At 53.4% G+C, this 21,354-nt stretch overlaps 1 protein-coding gene and 3 long non-coding RNA genes across 6 annotated transcripts in view; 2 read left to right on the top strand and 2 right to left on the bottom strand.

The window, feature by feature from the left end:
* The first annotated feature begins 93 nt into the window (after window positions 1-93).
* Window positions 94-21,354, top strand: part of LOC132341209 (RAC-beta serine/threonine-protein kinase-like) — a 26,706-nt gene continuing 5,445 nt past the window's right edge. Inside the window, 13 exon segments of the mRNA XM_059872581.1 lie at window positions 94-282; window positions 1,113-1,160; window positions 2,955-3,072; window positions 4,491-4,619; window positions 4,708-4,819; window positions 5,552-5,690; window positions 6,401-6,532; window positions 7,896-7,961; window positions 11,357-11,425; window positions 13,640-13,762; window positions 15,888-16,016; window positions 18,078-18,179; window positions 18,181-18,293. Of these exon segments, the coding sequence (XP_059728564.1) occupies window positions 3,027-3,072; window positions 4,491-4,619; window positions 4,708-4,819; window positions 5,552-5,690; window positions 6,401-6,532; window positions 7,896-7,961; window positions 11,357-11,425; window positions 13,640-13,762; window positions 15,888-16,016; window positions 18,078-18,179; window positions 18,181-18,293 (1,160 nt within the window). The 5' untranslated portion in view covers window positions 94-282; window positions 1,113-1,160; window positions 2,955-3,026.
* LOC132341211 (uncharacterized) lies at window positions 18,301-19,359 on the top strand. The gene is made up of 3 exons (XR_009490129.1): window positions 18,301-18,459; window positions 19,139-19,227; window positions 19,308-19,359. It is a non-coding gene; the product is annotated as an uncharacterized LOC132341211 (long non-coding RNA).
* On the bottom strand, window positions 18,645-19,094 carry LOC132341212 (uncharacterized). The gene is made up of 3 exons (XR_009490130.1): window positions 18,975-19,094; window positions 18,789-18,934; window positions 18,645-18,748 (listed from the first exon to the last, which is right to left on the bottom strand). It is a non-coding gene; the product is annotated as an uncharacterized LOC132341212 (long non-coding RNA).
* The window catches only part of LOC132341210 (uncharacterized), a 6,380-nt gene continuing 5,721 nt past the window's right edge, over window positions 20,696-21,354 (bottom strand). Inside the window, exons 3-4 of one of the 3 annotated variants that reach the window (XR_009490127.1) lie at window positions 20,851-20,933; window positions 20,696-20,797 (exon numbers count right to left, since the gene is read on the bottom strand). This is a non-coding gene — a long non-coding RNA (uncharacterized LOC132341210). Of the gene's footprint in view, window positions 20,817-20,843; window positions 20,934-21,354 lie in introns of those variants that run through there. The other 2 variants (XR_009490128.1, XR_009490126.1) reach the window with 2 other exon arrangements.

Here is a 21,354-nt window from a genome sequence, read left to right as displayed (position 1 = left end):
CTTCCGCCTAACCCCGCCCTCTATGACGTCATAGCCACGCCCCGGGGCAGGCGCGCGCGCGGGGTCTCCCCCTCACGGCCCCCCCTCCTCCCCCCGCGCTGTTTTTGGTCCCTTTTTCCTTCCGCCGCCGCTTTTTTTTTTTTTTTTTTTAATTTAATTTAATCTAATTTTTATTTTTCCTCTTTCCGGGACGGAACGGAACCCGGACAGGGAAATAAAAAAATCCCCGCGGGTCCCGGGAGGAGCGGCCGGACCCGGCCGGGCCTGCGGCCTCCATGACAGGTGAGAGGAGACCTTGGGGTGCTTCCGTTCCTCCTCCTTCCCCTCCCCCCCCGCGCCGCACAATGGACTCGCCCGGCTCCCCTGAGGGGCAGCGAGGGCCGCACCACCCGCGCGCCGTCGGAGGGGGGCGCTGCGTTCCTCCTTCCCCCCTCTGGCGGGAAAGAATGGGCTCGTCCTGTCCATGAGGGGGGTGGGGGGGGGGGCCTCACCACGCGTGGGGTGAGGGGGGGACACGCGGGGACATGCGGGGACACGGGAGGAACAACGGCGGCTCTCCCCACCCCGGGACCCCGCTGTGGTTCCGTCCGCTGCGGTTCCGTTCGCTCCTGTGGGGAGCGAACCACTCGTGAAATGGGGGGGGGGGGCTGGGGGCCTTCTCTGTTCTCCCCAAATCCCCCCTCAGCCCCTCAGGATGGGACCCCTCCCCAAATTCCGGCCCAAATTCTCACCCAAAATCCCAAATTTCCTCCTCGGGGAGGAGCAGCAGTGGCGTGGGACCCCCTCCCCCCCCCAGTATTTACTCCCCAGTTTTCCCCCTCCCCAAATTCCCTCTTAAAATTCCCTTCCCCAAATTCCCTCCTAAAATTCCTCTGCCCAAATTCCTTCCCTCATTTTCCTCCCCCAAAAAATCCCCCCAATTTTCCCTCCCCCAATTTTCCCTCCCTCAAATTCCCCTCCCCCAAAAAATCCCCCCAATTTTCCCTCCCTAAAAAATCCCCCCAATTTCCCCTCCCCCCAATCCCCCCCAGAGCCGCTGTTCATTCCCGAATTTCCCTTTTCCTCCCCCAAATCCCAATTTTGGCCGTTTTCTCCCCATTTTTTGGCCCCAGCAGGAGCCGGCGCCGGGAGCTGCCCTCGGATCCGGATCCGGCGCTCGGGTACGGGGCAGGGGCTTCGGCCCCCGACTCATTGGGGTCCTTAACCAGGGGGGAGATGAGCCCCACATCCGCCCTGCCCTTGTCTTGTCCCCAAACCCCCAAATCCCATGGGATCCATCCCAAAATCCCATGGGATCCATCCCAAAATCCCAGGGATTGGTCCAAAAATCCCATGGGATCCATCCCAAAACCCCCAAATCCCATGGGATCCATCCCAAAACCCCCAAATCCCATGGGATCCATCCCAAAATCCCACTGATCCCTCAAAAAATCCCATGGGATCCATCCCAAAACCCCCAAATCCCATGGGATCCATCCCAAAATCCTACTGATCCCTCAAAAAATCCTATGGGATCCATCCCGAAATCCCCAAATCCCATGGGATCCATCCCAAAATCCCATGGGATCCATCCCAAACCCCCCAAATCCCATGGGATCCATCCCAAACCCCCCAAATCCCATGGGATCCATCCCAAAACCCCCAAATCCCATGGGATCCATCCCAAAATCCCAGGGATTGGTCCCAAAATCCCACAAATCCATCCCAAAATTCCATGGGATCCATCCCAAAATCCCACAGGTCCCAAAACCCCACAGATCCCACAGATCCATCCCAAAATCCCAGGGGTTGGTCCTGAAACCCCACAGATCCACCCCAAAATCCCACAGATCCCGAAACCCCAGGGATCTGTCCCAAAATCCTGCAGATCCACCCCGAAATCCCATGGGATCCATCCCAAAATCCCAGGGATTGGCCCCAAAACCCCCCAGATCCCAAACCCCCAGAGATCCCAGAATCCCACGGGATCCACCCCGCCCCTCCAGCCCCGCCCGTTTTGGGGTCGTTTCCCCGGATTTTGGGGATTCCCGACCCGGAGGATCCGCAGGGGATCCTGGGGGGATCTGGGGGGGAAACTGAGGCACGGCCTGGAGCCCGGGGATCCCACTGAGCCCATTGATCCCATCATGGATCCCGTGGATCCCATTGCTGATCCCGTCATTGATCCCGTTATTGATCCCATTGCTGATCCCGTTATAGATCCGTCACCGATCCCGTCATTGATCCCATTGATCCCATTATTGATCCCATTGATCCCATTGATCCCATTATTGATCCAATTGATCGCATTGATCCCATGATTGGTTGCATTACTGATCCATCATCGATCCCATTGATCCTGTTGCTGATCCCGTTGCTGATCCCGTTATTGATCCCGTTATCGATCCCATTAACGATCCCACTGATCCCGTTATTGACCCCATTACCGATCCTTTATTGATCCTGTTGTTGATTCCATTGATCCCATTGCTGATCCCAGTGCTGATTGCATTATTGATCATTTATTGAGTCTGTTCTTGATTCCATTATCAATCCGTTATTGATCCCATCGATCCCGTTGCTGATCCCACTATTGATCCCGTTATGGATCCCATTGCTGATCCCATTATCGATCCCGTGGTGGATCCCGTTACTGTCCCATTATCGATCTGTTATCGATCCTATTGCTGATCCCGTTATCGGTCCCATTATCGATCCGTTATGGATCCCATTGCTGATCCCACTATTGATCCTGTCATCGATCCCGTTGCTGATCCCGTTATCGATCCCGTTGCTGATCCCGTTATTGATCCCCTGGTGGATCCTGTTGTTGATCCCGTTGTTGATCCCGTTGTGGATCCCATTGCGGATCCCGTTATCGATCCCATTGCGGATCCCGTTATGGATCCCGTTCTCGATCCCCTGGCGGATCCCGTTGTGGATCCCCTGGTGGATCCCGTTATCGATCCCCGCAGGTGCTCCCGGCCCCGCAGGATCCCGGGGCGGCTCCGGTGGCCCCGGGGGGCCCCGGGGGGGGCGGGGCCGCCATGGCTGAGGTGCAGGTGGTCAAGGAGGGCTGGCTGCACAAGAGGGGTGAGCCCGGGGGCGGGGCTTGGGTCCTGGGGGCGGGGCTTGGGCCCCGGGGGCGGGGCTTGGGCCCCGGGGGCGGGGCTTGGGCCCCAGGGGCGGGGCTTGGGCCCTGGGGGCAGGGATTGGGGGATTTGAGATTGGGATGGGATTGGGGGTGTGGGATGGGGGGTTTGGGGTCTCAGGATGGGATGGGGAGGGGGATTTGGGATGGGGGGATTTGGGATTTGGGATTGGGATGGGATTGGGTTGGAAATGGGGATTGGGGGATTTGGGATTGGGGCTGTGGGATTTGGGATTTGGGATTTGGGATTGGGATGGGATTTGGGATTTGGGGCATTTGGGATTGGGATTGGGGCTGTGGGATTTGGGATTGGGATGGGATTTGGGATGGGATTGGGTTGGAAATGGGGATTGGGGGATTTGGGATTGGAATGGGATTGGGGCTGTGGGATTTGGGATTTGGGATTTGGGATGGGATTGGGTTGGAAATGGGGAATGGGGGATTTGAGATTGGGGCTGTGGGATTTGGGATTTGGGGCCTTTGGGATTGGGATTGGGGCTGTGGGATTTGGGATTTGGGGCCTTTGGGATTGGGATTGGGGCTGTGGGATTTGGGATTTGGGATTTGGGATTGGGATTGGGTTGGAAATGGGGATTGGGGGATTTGGGATGGGTTGGGGGATTTGGGATGGGATGGGATTGGGGCTGTGGGATTTGGGATTTGGGATTGGGATGGGATTGGGTTGGAAATGGGGATTGGGGGATTTGGAATGGGTTGGGGGATTTGGGATTTGGGATTGGGATGGGATTGGGTTGGAAATGGGGATTGGGGGATTTGGGATTGGGGCTGTGGGATTTGGGATTTGGGATTTGGGGCCTTTGGGATTGGGGCTGTGGGATTTGGGATTTGGGATTTGGGGCCTTTGGGATTGGGACTGGGGCTGTGGGGTGAGAGATTTCCCCCATTTCCATGATCCCCCCACCCCCATTAACCCTTCCACCCCTGATCCCCCCACCCCCATTAACCCTTCCACCCCCGATCTCCCCACCCCATTAACCCTCCCCCCACCCCCATTAACCCTTTCACCCCATTAACCCTTCCACCCCGATCCCCCCACCCCATTAACCCTCCTCCCATCCCCCATTAACCCTTCCACCCCCGATCCCCCCACCCCCATTAACCCTTTCACCCATTAACCCTTCCACCCCCGATCCCCCCACCCCATTAACCCTCCCCCCACCCCCATTAACCCTTCCACCCCCAATCCCCCCACCCCCATTAACCCTTTCACCCCATTAACCCTTCCACCCCCAATCCCCCCACCCCCATTAACCCTTTCACCCCATTAACCCTTCCACCCCCGACCCCCCCACCCCATTAACCCTCCCCCCACCCCCATTAACCCTTTCCCCCCTCCCAGGCGAGTACATCAAGACGTGGCGCCCCCGTTATTTCCTGCTCAAGAGCGACGGCTCCTTCATCGGCTACAAGGAGCGGCCCGAGAGCTCCGAGCACGGCCTCCCCCCCCTCAACAACTTCTCCGTGGCCGGTACGGGCTCAGCACGGGGGAAACTGAGGCCCGGCCCGGCCCCTGGCTGGGTTCTTGCCCGATGTTCCCGGTTTTCGCCCCGGTGCAGAGTGCCAGCTGATGAGGACGGAGCGGCCGCGCCCCAACACCTTCGTCATCCGCTGCCTGCAGTGGACCACGGTCATCGAGAGGACCTTCCACGTGGACACGGCCCAGGAGCGGTGGGTGGGCACCGGGGGGGGGCAGGGACCCCAAATACCCCCGGGAGAGACCTCAAATCCTCCTGGGAGAGACCCCAAATCCCCCTGGGAGAGACCTCAAAGGGAGAGACCCCAAAGGGAGAGACCCCAAAGGGAGAGACCCCAAATCCCCCTAGGAGAGACCCCAAAGGGAGAGACCTCAAATCCTCCTGGGAGAGACCCCAAATCCCCCCAGGAAAGACCCCAAATCCCCCCGGGAAAGACCCCCAAATCCCCCCTGGGAGAGACCTCAAATCCCCCCGGGAGAGACCCCAAATCCTCCTGGGAGAGACCCCAAATCCTGCTGGGAGAGACCCCAAATCCCCCTGGGAGGGATCCCAAATCCCTCTGGGAGAGAGATCCCAGTTTGGAATCCCCATTTGGGATCATGGGGAATCAACTTGATCCCCTTGCCACCGCGAGGAGTGGATCCCAGTTTGGGGGCCCTGGGGTGGATCCCTTTTCGGGATCCCATTCGGGATCCATCCCCTTGCCACCGCGAGGAGTGGATCCCAGTTTGGGGGCCCTGGGGTGGATCCCTTTTCGGGATCCCATTCGGGATCCACTTGATCCCTCCCCCCAGCGAGGCGTGGATCCCAGCTTGGGCTCTCTGGGGCGGATCCCCATTTTGGGGTTGGATCCGGGGTGGATCCCCGGAGCGGATCCCGGTTCGGGGTGGATCCCGCTGGTGATCCGGTGGATCCCTCCCGGCAGCGAGGAGTGGCTCCAGGCCATCCAGGCCGTGGCCTCCCGGCTGAAGAGGCGCGCGCCGGCCCCGGAGCCGCCGGAGCTCCGGGGATCCCCCGGCGAGGGCGAGGACGGAGAGGCCGCCGGGAAACCCCGCAGCAAGGCCGTGAGTCACCCCAAAATCCACCCCAAACAACCCCGAAAATAGCCCCCAAAATATCCCCAAAAGTCTCTCAAAAAACACCCAAAACGTCCCCAAAATCCCACAAAATGCCTCTGAAAAATCCCTCAAAATCCACCCCAAATAGCCCCAAAATAGCCCCCAAAAATCCCCAAAAAATCCAAAAAAATCCCTAAAAAATCTTCAAAAATCAAGAATAATTCCTTAAAAAAATCTAAAAAAAATCCAAAAAATCCCCCAAAAATCCCAAAAAATCCCAAAAAAATCCCAAAAAAACCCCAAAAAGTCTTCAAAAAATCAAGAATAATTCCCAAAAAAAATCTCAAAAAAATCCTAAAAATCCCCCCAAAATCCAAAAAAATCCCAAAAAAACCCCAAAAAATCTTCAAAAAATCAAGAATAATTCCCCAAAAAAATCTCAAAAAAATCCAAAAAATCCCCCCAAAAATCCCCAAAAAATCTCAAAAAAATCTCAAAAAAAATCCAAAAAATCCCAAAAAAATCCCCAAAAAATCCCAAAAAATCCCCCAAAAATCAAGAATAATTCCCCAAAAAATCCGAAAAAAATCTGAAAAATCCCCCAAAAATCCCAAAAAATCCCCAAAAAAATCCCAAAAAACCCCAAAAAAATCCCCAAAAATCCCATAACCCCACAAAAACCCCAAAAACCCCAAAAATCGGATTTTTTGCCCCAGAGCATGGAGGATTTTGATTACCTGAAGCTGCTGGGCAAGGGCACCTTCGGGAAGGTGATCCTGGTGCGCGAGAAGAGCTCGGGCCAGCACTACGCCATGAAGATCCTGCGCAAGGAGGTCGTCATCGCCAAGGTTTGGGCTGAAAAATGGGGATTTTGGGCAAAAAGGGGGGGTTGGGAGAGAAAAAAGCATTTTTGGGGTAAAAAATGGGGATTTTGGGGAAAAAAAATGGGGGTTTTGGGGGCAAACATGGGGGTTTTGGGGGTAAAAACGGAGAATTTTTGGAAAAAATTGGGGTTTTGGGGGCAAAAATGGAGAATTTTTGGAAAAAATGGGGGTTTTGGGGAGGTTGTCATGGTTAAAGTTTGGGCTGAAAAATGGGGATTTTGGGCAAAAAGGGGGGGTTGGGAGAGAAAAAAGCATTTTTGGGGTAAAAAATGGGGATTTTGGGGGAAAAAAATGGGATTTTGGGGGCAAAAATGGGGGTTTTGGGGGCAAAAATGGGGGTTTTGGGGGGGAAAAAACGGAGAATTTTTGGAAAAAAATGGGGGTTTTGGGGAGGTTGTCATGGTTAAAGTTTGGGGTGAAAAATGGGGATTTTGGGCAAAAAGGGGGGTTGGGAAAGAAATGGCATTTTTGGGGTAAAAAATGGGGATTTTGGGGAAAAAAATGGGGATTTTGGGGGCAAAAATGGGGGTTTTGGGGGGAAAAAACGGAGAATTTTTGGAAAAAATGGGGGTTTTGGGGAGGTTGTCATGGTTAAAGTTTGGGGTGAAAAATGGGGATTTTGGGCAAAAAGGGGGGTTGGGAGAGAAATGGCATTTTTGGGGTAAAAAAATTGGGGATTTGGGAGGAAAAAAATGGGGGTTTGGGGGGTAAAAACTGAGAATTTTTGGAAAAAAATGGGGGGTTTTGGGGAGGTTGTCATGGTTAAAGTTTGGGGTGAAAAATGGGGATTTTGGGTAAATAGGGGTTTGGGAAAGAAATGGCATTTTTGGGGTAAAAAAATTGGGGATTTTGGGGTAAAAAATGGGGGTTTTGGGGGTAAAAATGGAGAATTTTTGGAAAAAAATGGGGGTTTTGGGGAGGTTGTCATGGTTAAAGTTTGGGGTGAAAAATGGGGATTTTGGGCAAAAAGGGGGTTGGGAAAGAAATGGCATTTTTGGGTTAAAAATTGGTGATTTTGGGGGAAAAAATGGGGGTTTTAGCCAAATATGGGGAGTTGCAGAAAAAAAAAAGGTGTTTGGAGCAAAAAATGGGGATTTGGGGAAAAAAATGGGAATTTTGGGGTCTGATTTGGGCAGTTTGGAGGAAAAAAAAGAGCATTTCTGGGGCACTTTGGGGTGGAAAACGGCATTTTTGGGGTAGTTTGGGGCAATAAATGGCATTTTTGGGGTAGTTTGGGGCGATAAATGGTGGTTTGGGACATTTTGGGGTGAAAAGAGGCGGTTTTGGGGTCCCTTGGGGCCAGAGGTGAGCGCTGGGCCCCCCGCAGGACGAGGTGGCGCACACGGTGACCGAGAGCCGCGTCCTGCAGAGCAGCCGCCACCCCTTCCTGACCGTGCGTGCCAAAAGCCCCCAAAATCCCCCAATTCCTGCCCAAAAATCACCCAAATTCCTGCCCCAAAATCCCCCAAATTCCTGCCCAAAATTCCCCCAAATTCCTGCCCCAAAATCCCCCAATTCCAGCCCAAAAATCACCAAATTCCTACCCTAAAATCCCCCAAATTCCTGCCCAAAATTCCCCCAATTCCAGCCCAAACATCCCCAAATTCCTGCCCCAAAATTCCTCCAATTCCTGCCCAAAAATCACCAAATTCCTGCCCAAAAATCCCCCAAATTCCTGCCCAAAAATCCCCAAATTCCAGCCCCAAAATCCCCCCAATTCCTGCCCAAAAATCACCAAATTCCTGCCCAAAAATCCCCCAATTCCAGCCCAAAAATCCCCCAATTCCTGCCCCCAAATCCCCCAATTCCAGCCCCAAAAATCCCCAAAATCCAGCCCAAAAATCCCCCCAATTCCTGCCCAAAATCACCCAATTCCAGCCCCAAAATCCCCAAATTCCTGCCCCAAAATTCCCCCAATTCCAGCCCAAAAATCCCCCAAATTCCAGCCCAAAAAATCCCCCAAATTCCTGCCCCAAAATCCCCCAAATTCCTGCCCAAAAATCACCAAAATCCTGCCCAAAAATCCCCCAAATTCCTGCCCAAAAATCCCCAAATTCCTGCCCAAAAATCACCAAATTCCTGCCCAAAAATCCCCCAAATTCCTGCCCAAAAATCACCAAATTCCTGCCCAAAAATCCTCAAATTTCAGCCCCAAAATCCCCCAATTCCAGCCCCAAAAATCACCCAAATTCCAGCCCAAAAATCACCAAATTCCTGCCCAAAAATCCCCAAATTCCTACCCAAAAATCCCCCAGTTCCTGCCCAAAAATCCCCCCAAATTCCAGTCCCAAAATCCCCCAATTCCAGCCCCAAAATCCCCCAATTCCAGCCCAAAAATCCCCAAATTCCTGCCCAAAAATCACCAAATTCCTGCCCAAAAATCCCCCAAATTCCAGCCCTAAAAAATCACCAAATTCCTGCCCAAAAATCCCCCAATTCCTGCCCAAAAAATCCCCCAAATTCCTGCCCAAAAATCACCAAATTCCAGCCCAAAATCCCCCAATTCCTGCCCAAAAAATCCCAAATTCCTGCCCAAAAATCCCCCAAATTCCTGCCCAAAAATCACCAAATTCCTGCCCAAAACTCCTCAAATTTCAGCCCAAAATCCCCCAATTCCTGCCCCAAAAATCCCCCAATTCCAGCCCAAAAATCCCTCAATTCCAGCCCAAAATCACCCAATTCCTGCCCCAAAATCACCCAATTCCAGCCCAAAATCCCTCAATCCCAGCCCCAAAAATCCCCAAATTCCAGCCCAAAAATCCCCCAAATTCCTGCCCAAGAATCCCCCAATTCCTGCCCAAAAATCCCCCAAATTCCTGCCCAAAAATCACCAAATTCCTGCCCCAAATATCCCCCAAATTCCTGCCCCAAAATCCCCCCAATTCCTGCCCAAAAATCCCAAATTCCTGCCCAAAAATCCCCCAATTCCAGCCCAAAAATCCCCCAAATTCCTGCCCAAAAATCCCCCAAATTCCTGCCCCAAAATCCCCCCAATTCCTGCCCAAAAATCCCCAAATTCCTGCCCAAAAATCCCCCAATTCCAGCCCAAAAATCCCCCAAATTCCTGCCCAAAAATCCTCAATTTCAGCCCAAAAGTCCCCCAAATTCCTGCCCAAAATTCCCCCAAATTCCAGCCCAAAATCCCCAAATTCTCGGGATTTCTCCCCAAAATCCAAAATTTCCAGGAATTCCTCCCCAAAAACTCCCAAATTCCAGGAATTCCCACCCAAAATTCCTCAATTTCCAGGAGTTTAATCCCAAAGTTCCAAAAATTCTTTCCCAAAATCCCCAAATCCAGGAATTCCTCCCCAAAATCCCCAAATTCTGAGAATTCCTCCCCAAAATCCCCAAATTCTGGGACTTCCTCCCCAAAATTCTCCAATTCTGGGAATTCCTCCCCAAAATCCTGAAATTCTGGGAATTCCTCTCCAAAATCCTGAAATTCTGGGAATTCCTCTCCAAAATCTCCAAATTCTGGGAATTTCTTCCCAAAATCCCGAATTTCCAGGAATTCAATCCCAAATTTCCAAGAATTTCTCCCCAAAATCCCCAAATTCTGAGAATTCCCTCCCAAAATCCCAATTTTCCAGGAATTAGATCCCAAATTTCCAAGAATTCCTCCCCAAATTCCCCAAATTTCCAAGAATTCAATCCCGAATTCCCAGGAATTCCTCCCTAAAATCCCCAAATTTCCAGAAATTGTCCCCAAAATCTCCAAATTCTGGGAATTCCCTCCCAAAATCCCGAATTTCCAGGAATTCAATCCCAAATTTCCAAGAATTCCTCCCCAAAATCCCCAAATTTCCAGGAATTCAATCCCGAATTCCCAGGAATCCCTCCCTAAAATCCCAAATTCCAGGAATATTCCCCAAAATCTCCAAATTCTGGGAATTCCCTCCCAAAATCCCAAATTTCCAGGAATTAGATCCCAAATTTCCAAGAATTCCTCCCCAAAATCCCCAAATTTCCAAGAATTCAATCCCGAATTCCCAGGAATTCCTCCCTAAAATCCCCAAATTTCCAGAAATTGTCCCCAAAATCTCCAAATTCTGGGAATTCCCTCCCAAAATCCCAAATTCTCAGGAAATCCCTCCCCAAAAATCCCCAAATTTCCAGGAATTCAATCCCGAATTCCCAGGAATTCCTCCCTAAAATCCCCAAATTTCCAGAAATTGTCCCCAAAATCTCCAAATTCTGGGAATTCCCTCCCAAAATCCCAATTTTGGGGGAATTAGATCCCAAATTTCCAAGAATTCCTCCCCAAAATCCCCAAATTTCCAGGAATTCAATCCCGAATTCCCAGGAATTCCTCCCTAAAATCCCCAAATTTCCAGAAATTGTCCCCAAAATCTCCAAATTCTGGGAATTTCCTCCCAAAATCCCGAATTTCCAGGAATTCAATCCCAAATTTCCAAGAATATCTCCCCAAAATCCCCAAATTCTGAGAATTCCCTCCCAAAATCCCAATTTTCCAGGAATTAAATCCCAAATTTCCAAGAATTTCTCCCTAAAATCCCCAAATTTCCAGAAATTTTCCCCAAAATCTCCAAATTCTGGGAATTCTCTCCCAAAATCCCAAATTCTCAGGAAATCCCTCCCCAAAAATCCCCAAATTTCCAAGAATTCAATCCCGAATTCCCGGGAATCCCTCCCCAAAATCCCCAAATTTCCAGGAATTCAATCCCGAATTCCCAGGGATTTCCCCCAAACCCCCAATTCCAGCAATCCCTCCCCAAACCCCCCAATTTTTGGGGAATTTTTCCCAAAATCCCCTTTTTTTTCCCCCAGGCTCTCAAGTACGCCTTCCAGACCAGCGACCGCCTCTGCTTCGTGCTGGAGTACGCCAACGGCGGCGAGGTGCCCCGCCCTGCCCTGCCCCAAAATTGGCCTTTTTCACCCCAAAAACGGAATTTCCTGCCTCTGGGGGGCTTCATCCACCTTCCCACCATTTCCCCCAATTTCCCCAATTTTCCCCCATTTTTCCCCAATTTTACCCCATTTTCCCCCAATTTTTCTCCCATTTTCCCCCAATTTTTCCTCAATTTTCCCCATTTTCCCCCCATTTTCCTCCCATTTTTCTCCCAATCTCCCCCCGATTTTCCCCAAATTTTCCCTGTTCTCCCAGTTTTCCCAATTTCCCCATTTCCCCCCAATTTTTCCCCAATTTCCCCCCAATTTTTCTCCCGTTTTTCCCCCATTTTCCCCCCTTTTTTCCCATTCCCCCCATTTTTCCCAATTTCCCCCAGTTTTTCCCCAAATTTTCCCTTTTCCCCCCAGTTTTCCCAATTTCCCCATTTCCCCCCCAATTTCCCCCCAATATTTTTACCCAATTTTCCCCCAATTTTCCCCCAATTTTTCTCCCCTTTTTCCCCAATTTCCCCCCATTTCCCCCCAATGTTTTTCCCCAATTTCCCCCCAATATTTTTCCCCAATTTCCCCCAATTTTTCCCCAATTTCCCCCAATCTTTCCCCAATTTTCCCCCAATTTTTTCCCCTTTTTCCCAATTTTCCCCCAATTTCCCCATTTTCCCCCAATTCCCCCAATATTTCCCCAATTTCCCCCCAGTATTTTTCCCCAGTTTCCGCCCAATGTTTTTTCCCAGTTTCCCCCCAATATTTTTTCCCAATTCCCCCCAATTTTTCCCCATTTTTCCTCCATTCCCCCAATTTTTCCCAATTTCCCCCCATTTTTTCCCCAATTCCCCCCATTTTCCCCTGAATTTTCTCCCAGTTTTCCCCCAATTTCCCCCCAATTTCCCCCCAATTTTTCCCCATTTTTCCTCCATTCCCCCCAATATTTTTTCCCAATTTCCCCCAATTTTTCCCTAATTTCCCCCAATCTTTCTCCAATTTCCCCCCAATTTTCCCCCTTTTTCCCAATTTCTCCCCAATTTCCCCATTTTCCCCCAATTCCCCCCAATATTTTTTCCCAATTTCCCCCAATTTTTCCCCATTTTTCCTCCATTTCCCCCCATTTTTCCCAATTTCCCCCCATTTTCCCCTGAATTTCCCCCAATTTTTCCCCCGATTTCTCCCCAATTTCCCCCCAATTTTCCCCATTTTTTCCTCCATTTCTCCCTGATTTTTCCCAATTCCCCATTTTTCCCAATTTCTTCCCCAATTTTTCCCAATTCCTCCCAATTTCCCCCAATTTCCCCCAATTCCCCCCAATTTTTTCCCTATTTCCCCCCAATTTTCCCCCAATTTTTCCCCATTTTTCCTCCATTTCTCCCTGATTTTTCCCAATTCCCCCCAATTTTTCCCCCTATATTCCCCATTTCCCCCCAATTTTTCCCAATTTCCCCCAATTCTCCCCCAGTATTTTTTCCCAATGTCCCCCCAATTTCCTCCCATTTCCCCCCCAATTTTTCCCCCAATTTCCCCCAATTTTTCCCCCAATTCCCCCAATTTCCCCCCAATTTCTCCCTAATTTTCCCAATTTCCCCCCATTTTTCCCCAATTTCCCCCCCAATTTTCCCCTGAATTTTACCCCATTTTTCCCCAATTTCCCCCAATTTTCCCCCATTTTTCCTCCATTTCTCCCTGATTTTCCCAATTTCCCCATTTTTTCCCAATTTCCCCCCAATTTCCCCCCAATTCCCCCCCCAATTTTCCCCCCATTTTCCCCCCAATTCCCCCCATTTTCCCCTGAATTTCCCCCCAATTTTTCCCCATTTTTCCTCCATTTCTCCCTGATTTTTCCAATTTCCCCCCATTTTTTCCCAATTCCCCCTAATTTCCCCCCAATTCCCCCCCAATTTTCCCCAAATTTTCCCCAATTTTCCTTCATTTCTCCCTGATTTTTCCCAATTTCCTCCCCAATTTTTCCCATCTCCCCCCAATTCCTCCCCAGTTTTCCCCCCAATCCCCCCCAATTTTCCCCCATTTTCCCCTGCATTTTCCCCCAATTTTTCCCCAATTTCCCCCCCATTTCTCCCCCATTTCCCCCCATTCCCCCCCAATTTTCCCCCATTCCCCCCCAATCCCCCCCAATTTTCCCCAATTTCCCCCCAGCTGTTCCTCCCCCCACTCTTTTGCCCAATTTCCCTCTTTTTTGGCCCCAACCCGCAGCTGTTTTTCCACCTGTCCCGGGAGCGGGTGTTCCCCGAGTCCCGCGCGCGCTTCTACGGCGCCGAGATCGTCTCGGCCCTGGAGTACCTGCACTCGCGGGACGTCGTCTATCGCGACATCAAGGTGCCTCGGGGCCGCTTCCGGGCTTTTTGGGGCTGAATTCCGGGGGTTTTGGGGAGAAATCCGGGGGTTTTGGGGGAAATTCCGGGGGTTTTGGGGAGAATTCCAGGGGTTTTGGGGAGAATTACGGGGGTTTTGGGGGAAATTCTGAGGGTTTTGGGAGAATTCCGGGGGTTTTGGGGGAAATTCTGAGGGTTTTGGGGAGAATTCCGGGGGTTTTAGGGGAAATTCCGGGGGGTTTTGGGGAGAATTCCGGGGGTTTTGGGGAGAGAATTCTGGGGGTTTTGGGGAGAATTCTGAGGGTTTTGGGCTGAATTCTGGGGTTTTGGGGAGAATTCCGGGGATTTTGGGGAGAATTCCGGGGGTTTTGGGGAAAATTCTGAGGGTTTTGGGGAGAAATCTGAGGGTTTTGGGGAGAATTCCGGGGTTTTGGGCTGAATTCTGAGGGTTTTGGGGAAAATTCTGGGGGTTTTGGGGAGAATTCCGGGGGTTTTGGGGAGAAATCTGAGGGTTTTGGGGAGAATTCTGAGGGTTTTGGGGGAAATTCTGGGGGTTTTGGGGAGAATTCCGGGGTTTTGGGGAGAATTCTGAGGGTTTTGGGGAGAATTCTGGGGTTTTGGGAGAATTCCGGGAGTTTTGGGGAGAATTCCGGGGGTTTTGGGGAGAAATCCGGAGGTTTTGGGGAGAATTCTGAGGGTTTTGGGGAGAATTCCGGGGGTTTTGGAGAGAATTCTGAGGGTTTTGGGGAAAATTCCGGGGGTTTTGGGGAGAATTCTGAGGGGTTTGGGGAGAATTCCAGGGGTTTTGGGGGAAATTCTGAGGGTTTTGGGGAGAATTCTGGGGGTTTTGGGGGAAATTCCGGGGTTTTGGGGGAAATTCCGGGGATTTTGGGGAGAAATCCGGAGGTTTTGGGGAGAATTCTGAGGGTTTTGGGGAGAATTCCGGGGGTTTTGGAGAGAATTCTGAGGGTTTTGGGGAAAATTCCGGGGGTTTTGGGGAGAATTCTGAGGGGTTTGGGGAGAATTCCAGGGGTTTTGGGGGAAATTCTGAGGGTTTTGGGGAGAATTCTGGGGGTTTTGGGGGAAATTCCGGGGGTTTTGGGGGAAATTCCGGGGATTTTGGGGAGAAATCCGGGGGTTTTGGGGAGAATTCCGGGGTTTGGGGAAAATTCCGGGGGTTTTGGGGAGAATTCTGAGGGTTTTGGGGGAAATTCCGGGGGTTTTGGAGAGAATTCCGGGGGTTTTGGGGGAAATTCCGGGGGTTTTGGGGGAAATTCCGGGGGTTTTGGGGAAAATTCCGGGGGTTTTAGGGGAAATTCCGGGGGTTTTGGGGAGAATTCTGAGGGTTTTGAGGAGAATTCTGGGGTTTTGGGGAGAAATCTGAGGGTTTTGGGGAGAATTCTGGGGGTTTGGGGGAGAATTCTGAGGGTTTTTGGGCTGAATTCTGGGGGTTTGGGGGGAGAATTCTGAGGGTTTTGGGGAGAAATCCGGGGGTTTTGGGGAGAATTCCGGGGGTTTTGGGGAAATTCTGAGGGTTTTGGGGAGAATTCCGGGGGTTTTGGGGGAAATTCCGGGGGTTTGGGGCTGAATTCCTGGGATTTTTCAGGACCAAATTCAGGAGTTCTGCGGTTGATTTAGTGGGATTTTGGGGAGAATTCCCAGGATTTTGGGGCATTTCTGGGATTTTTGGGAGAATTCCCAGGATTTTAGGGCATTTCTGGGATTTTGGGGAGAATTCTGAGGGTTTTGGGGAGAAATCCGGGGGTTTTGGGGAGAATTCTGGAGTTTTGGGGCTGAATTCCTGGGATTTTTCAGGACGAAATTCAGGAGTTCTGCGGTTGATTTTGTGGGATTTTGGGCTGAATTCCCGGGATTTTGGGGCATTTCTGGGGATTTTGGGGCTGATTTCCTGGGATTTTGGGTCCAAATTCCCAGGATTTTGGGCCATTCCTGGGATTTTAGGGCTGAATTCCCGGGATTTTGGGTCATTCCTGGGATTTTAGGGCTGAATTCCCGGGATTTTGGGTCATTCCTGGGGATTTTTGGGCTGAATTCCCGGGATTTTGGGTCATTCCCGGGGATTTTTGGGCGAATTCCCGGGATTTTGGGTCTGACTGCCGCGTTCCCAGCTGGAGAATCTGATGCTGGACAAGGACGGGCACATCAAGATCACGGATTTCGGGCTCTGCAAGGAGGGCGTGACCGACGGCACCACCATGAGAACCTTCTGCGGCACCCCCGAGTACCTGGCGCCCGAGGTGGGGCTGGGAATTCCCGGAATTCTGGGAAAAATCCCCAAAATTCCTGAAAAAATCCCAGAATTCCTGAAAAAATCCTAAAATCCCTGAAAATTCCCCCAAAATCCCCAGAGAATTCACCCAAATCCTGCCAGGACCTTCTGCGGCACCCCCGAGTACCTGGCGCCTGAGGTGGGGCTGGGAATTCCTGGAATTCCGGGAAAAACCCCCAAAATTCCTGAAAAAAATCCCAAAATTCCTGAAAAAACCCCAAAATCCCTGAAAATTCCCCCCAAAATCCCCAGAGAATTCCCCCAAATCCTGCCAGGACCTTCTGCGGCACCCCCGAGTACCTGGCGCCCGAGGTGGGGCTGGGAATTCCCGGAATTCCGGGAAAAATCCCCAAAATTCCTGAAAAAATCCCAGAATTCCTGAAAAAAATCCCAGAATTCCCAAAATAAATCCCAGAATTCCTGAAAATTCCCCTCAAAATCCCCAGAGAATTCCCCCAAATCCTGCCAGGACCTTCTGCGGCACCCCCGAGTACCTGGCGCCCGAGGTGGGGCTGGGAATTCCCGGAATTCCAGGAAAAATCCCCAAAATTCCTGAAAAAATCCCAGAATTCCTGAAAAAATCCAGAATTCCTGAAAAAACCCCAAAATCCCTGAAAATTCCCCCCAAAATCCCCAGAGAATTCCCCCAAATCCTGCCAGGACCTTCTGCGGCACCCCCGAGTACCTGGCGCCCGAGGTGGGGCTGGGAATTCCCGGAATTCCGGGAAAAATCCCCAAAATTCCTGAAAAAAATCCCAGAATTCCTGAAAAAATCCCAGAATTCCTGAAAAAACCCCAAAATCCCTGAAAATTCCCCCCAAAATCCCCAGAGAATTCCCCCAAATCCTGCCAGGACCTTCTGCGGCACCCCCGAGTACCTGGCGCCCGAGGTGGGGCTGGGAATTCCCGGAATTCCGGGAAAAATCCCCAAAATTCCTGAAAAAATCCCAGAATTCCTGAAAAAATCCCAGAATTCCTGAAAAAACCCCAAAATCCCTGAAAATTCCCCCCAAAATCCCCAGAGAATTCCCCAAATCCTGCCAGGACCTTCTGCGGCACCCCCGAGTACCTGGCGCCCGAGGTGGGGCTGGGAATTCCCGGAATTCCAGGAAAAATCCCCAAAATTCCTGAAAAAAATCCCAGAATTCCTGAAAAAATCCCAGAATTCCAAAATAAATCCCAGAATTCCTGAAAATTCCCCCCAAAATCCCCAGAGAATTCCCCCAAATCCTGCCAGGACCTTCTGCGGCACCCCCGAGTACCTGGCGCCCGAGGTGGGGCTGGGAATTCCCGGGATTCTGGGAAAAATCCCCAAAATTCCCAAAAAAATCCCAGAATTCCTGAAAAAATCCCTGAAAAAACCCCAAAATCCCTGAAAATTCCCCCAAAATCCCCAGAGAATTCCCCAAATCCTGCCAGGACCTTCTGCGGCACCCCCGAGTACCTGGCGCCCGAGGTGGGGCTGGGAATTCCCGGAATTCCGGAAAAATCCCCAAAATTCCCAGAAAGTTCCTGGCAGGTCAAACACCTCACCTTTACCCCCACAAGGTCCTGGCAGGTGACCCTCTCACCTTGACTCTCGCAGGTCCTGACAGGTGACCCCCTCACCTTTACCCCCACAGGTCCTGACAGGTGACCGGGTGCCTTCTGTCCCCGCAGGTCCTGACAGGTCACACCCCTCACCTTTACCCCTGCAGGTCCTGACAGGTGACCCTCCCACCTTGACCCCCACAGGTCCTGACAGGTGACCCCCTCACCTTTACCCTCACAGGTCCTGGCAGGTGAACCCCTCACCTTTACCCCACAGGTCCTGTCAGGTGACCCCCTCACCTTTACCCCCGCAGGTCCTGACAGGTGACCCTGTGCCCTCTGTCCCCGCAGGTCCTGGCAGGTGACCCTCACACCTTGACCCCCACAGGTCCTGTCAGGTGACCCTCACACCTTGACCCCCACAGGTCCTGTCAGGTGGCCCCCTCACCTTTACCCCCACAGGTCCTGACAGGTGACCTGGTGCCCTCTGTCCCCGCAGGTCCTGGAAGACAACGACTACGGCCGCGCCGTGGACTGGTGGGGGCTGGGCGTGGTCATGTACGAGATGCTCTGCGGGCGCCTCCCCTTCTACAACCAGGACCAACGAGCGGCTCTTCGAGCTCATCCTGCTGGAGGAGCTGCGCTTCCCCCGGTCCCTGGGGCCCGAGAGCCGCTCCCTGCTGGCCGGCCTGCTCAAAAAGGATCCCAAACAAAGGTGAGATACACCTGAGATACACCTGGGCACACCTGGGCACACCTGGGCACAGGTACACTCACACCTTCGAGCTCATCCTGCTGGAGGAGCTGCGCTTCCCGCGCTCCCTGGGGCCCGAGAGCCGCTCCCTGCTGGCCGGGCTGCTCAAAAAGGATCCTAAACAAAGGTGAGACACACCTGAGATACACCTGGGCACACCTGGGGTACCCACACACACCTGGCACATTCAGTTCCTGCGCTCCCTGGGGCCCGAGAGCCGCTCCCTGCTGGCCGGGCTGCTCAAAAAGGATCCCAAACAGAGGTGAGATACACCTGGGCACACCTGAGATACACCTGAGATACACCTGGGCACACCTGAGATACACCTGAGATACACCTGGGCACACCCATGCTCACCTGTATTCACCTGTACTCACCTGTACATTCCTAACACACCTGTGCCCACCTGCACTCACCTGTGCTCACCTGTGCCCACCTGCACTCACCTGCACTCACCTGTGCCCACCTGTACTCAGTTGCTAACACACCTGTGCCCCCCTGTGCTCACCTGTGCCCACCTGTACTCAGTTGCTAACACACCTGTGCCCCCCTGTGCTCACCTGTGCCCACCTGTACTCAGTTGCTAACACACCTGTGCCCACCTGCGCTCACCTGTGCCCACCTGTGCCCCCCTGTGCTCACCTGCACTCACCTGTGCCCACCTGTACTCAGTTGCTAACACACCTGTGCCCCCCTGTGCTCACCTGTGCCCACCTGTGCCCACCTGCACTCACCTGTGCCCACCTGTACTCAGTTGCTAACACACCTGTACTCACCTGTGCTCACCTGTGCTCACCTGTGCCCAGGCTGGGCGGCGGCCCAGGTGACGCCCCGCGAGGTGATGGAGCATCGCTTCTTCGCGGGCATCGATTGGCAGGACGTGGTGCAGAGGAAGGTGAGGCCCCGCCCCCGGCCCCGCCCCGCCCAGGTGAGACCCCCTGGCACACACCTGGCGAGAGGCCCCGCCCCCCCCAGCTGGTGCCGCCCTTCCGGCCGCAGGTGACGTCGGAGGTGGACACCAGGTACTTCGATGAGGAGTTCACGGCACAGAGCATCACGGTCACGCCCCCCCGAGAGATGTGAGTGCACCTGGGCTCACCTGGGCTCACCTGTACCCTCACCTGGGCTCACCTGTGTCCCTACCTGTCCCTGTCCATCACAGTCACGCCCCCCCGAGAGATGTGAGTGCACCTGGGCTCACCTGGGCTCACCTGGGCTCACCTGTCCTGTTATCTGTGCTCACCTGTGTCCCTACCTGTGCCTTACCTGTCCCTGTCCATCACGGTCACGCCCCCCCCGAGAGATGTGAGTGCACCTGGGCTCACCTGAGCTCACCTGGGCTCACCTGTCCTGTTAGCTGTGCTCACCTGTGTCCTTACCTGTGCCTTACCTGTCCTGTCCCTGACCCCCCCCCTTCCATCACGGTCACGCTCCCCGAGAGATGTGAGTGCACCTGGGCTCAGCTGGGCTCATCTGTACCCTCACCTGGGCTCACCTGTGTCCTTACCTGTCCCTGTCCATCACGGTCACTCCCCCCCCGAGAGATGTGAGTGCACCTGGGCTCAGCTGGGCTCACCTGTCCTGTTATCTGTGCTCACCTGTGTCCTTACCTGTGCCTTACCTGTCCCTGTCCATCATGGTCACTCCCCCCCCGAGAGATGTGAGTGCACCTGGGCTCACCTGGGCTCACCTGGGCTCACCTGTACCCTCACCTGGGCTCAGCTGGGCTCACCTGTCCTGTTATCTGTGCTCACCTGTGTCCCTACCTGTGCCTTACCTGTCCCTGTCCATCACGGTCACGCCCCCCGAGAGATGTGAGTGCACCTGGGCTCAGCTGGGCTCACCTGGGCTCACCTGTACCCTCACCTGGGCTCACCTGTGTCCCTACCTGTGCCTTACCTGTCCCTCTCCATCACGGTCACTCCCCCCCCCCGAGAGATGTGAGTGCACCTGGGCTCACCTGGGCTCACCTGTGTCCTTACCTGTACCTTACCTGTGTCCTTACCTGTCCCTGTCCATCACCGTCAACCCCCCCAGAGATGTGAGTGCTCACCTGGGCTCACCTGAGCTCACCTGAGTCCTTACCTGTCCCTCACCGGTCCCACCTGTCCCCAGGGTGAGCTCCTGTCCCTCCTCTGTCCCTCCTCTGTCCCTCACCTGTCCCACCTGTCCCTCACCTGTCCCACCTGTCCCCAGGTGAGCTCCTGTCCCTCCTCTGTCCCTCACTGGTCCCACCTGTCCCCAGGTGAGCTCCTGTCCCTCACCTGGCCCACCTGTCCCTCTCCTGTCCCTCACCTCTCCCACCTGTCCCCAGGTGAGCTCCTGTCCCTCTCCCGTCCCTCACTGGTCCCACCTGTCCCCAGGTGAGCTCCTGGACTCTCCGGAGTGCGACCACCGGACGCATTTCCCGCAGTTCTCCTACTCGGCCAGCATCCGGGAGTGACACCTGGCACACCTGGGGACACCTGGGACACCTGGGGACACCTGTGTGCCACCCACCTGGGCACACCTGGCACACCTGGGAACACCTGGGACACCTGGGGACACCTGTGTGCCACCCACCTGGGCACGCCTGGACACACCTGGGACACCTGGGGACACCTGTGTGCCACCCACCTGGGCACACCTGGACACACCTGTGTGCCACCCACCTGGGACACCAGGGCACACCTGGCACATCTGGGGACAGCTGTGTGCCTCCCACCTGGGCACACCTGGGCACACCTGTGCCCCTCCCCCCCCCACCTGTGGCCACCTGTGCCCCTCCCCCTACATGTCCCCACCCTCCCCCGGCTGCTCTGGCCCCACCCCCATGTCCTCTGGCCCCACCCCCCGTCCTCTAGCCCCACCCCCGTGTCCTCTAGCCCCACCCCCATGTCCTCTAGCCCCACCCCTGTGTCCTATGGCCACACCCCCAGGTGTTCCGGCCCTCCCCCATGTGCCTTGGCCCTGCCCCTTTGCCTGTGGCCCCGCCCCCAGGCGCTCTGGCCCCGCCCCCTCCCCGCTGTTTTGGGGGGATTTT

Source organism: Haemorhous mexicanus, chromosome 36, assembly GCF_027477595.1.
Source record: "Haemorhous mexicanus isolate bHaeMex1 chromosome 36, bHaeMex1.pri, whole genome shotgun sequence".
In the NCBI taxonomy this organism is placed as follows: domain Eukaryota; kingdom Metazoa; phylum Chordata; class Aves; order Passeriformes; family Fringillidae; genus Haemorhous; species Haemorhous mexicanus.
Note: the sequence above shows the minus strand (reverse complement) of the source record. Positions and strands in the feature narration are given on the sequence as shown.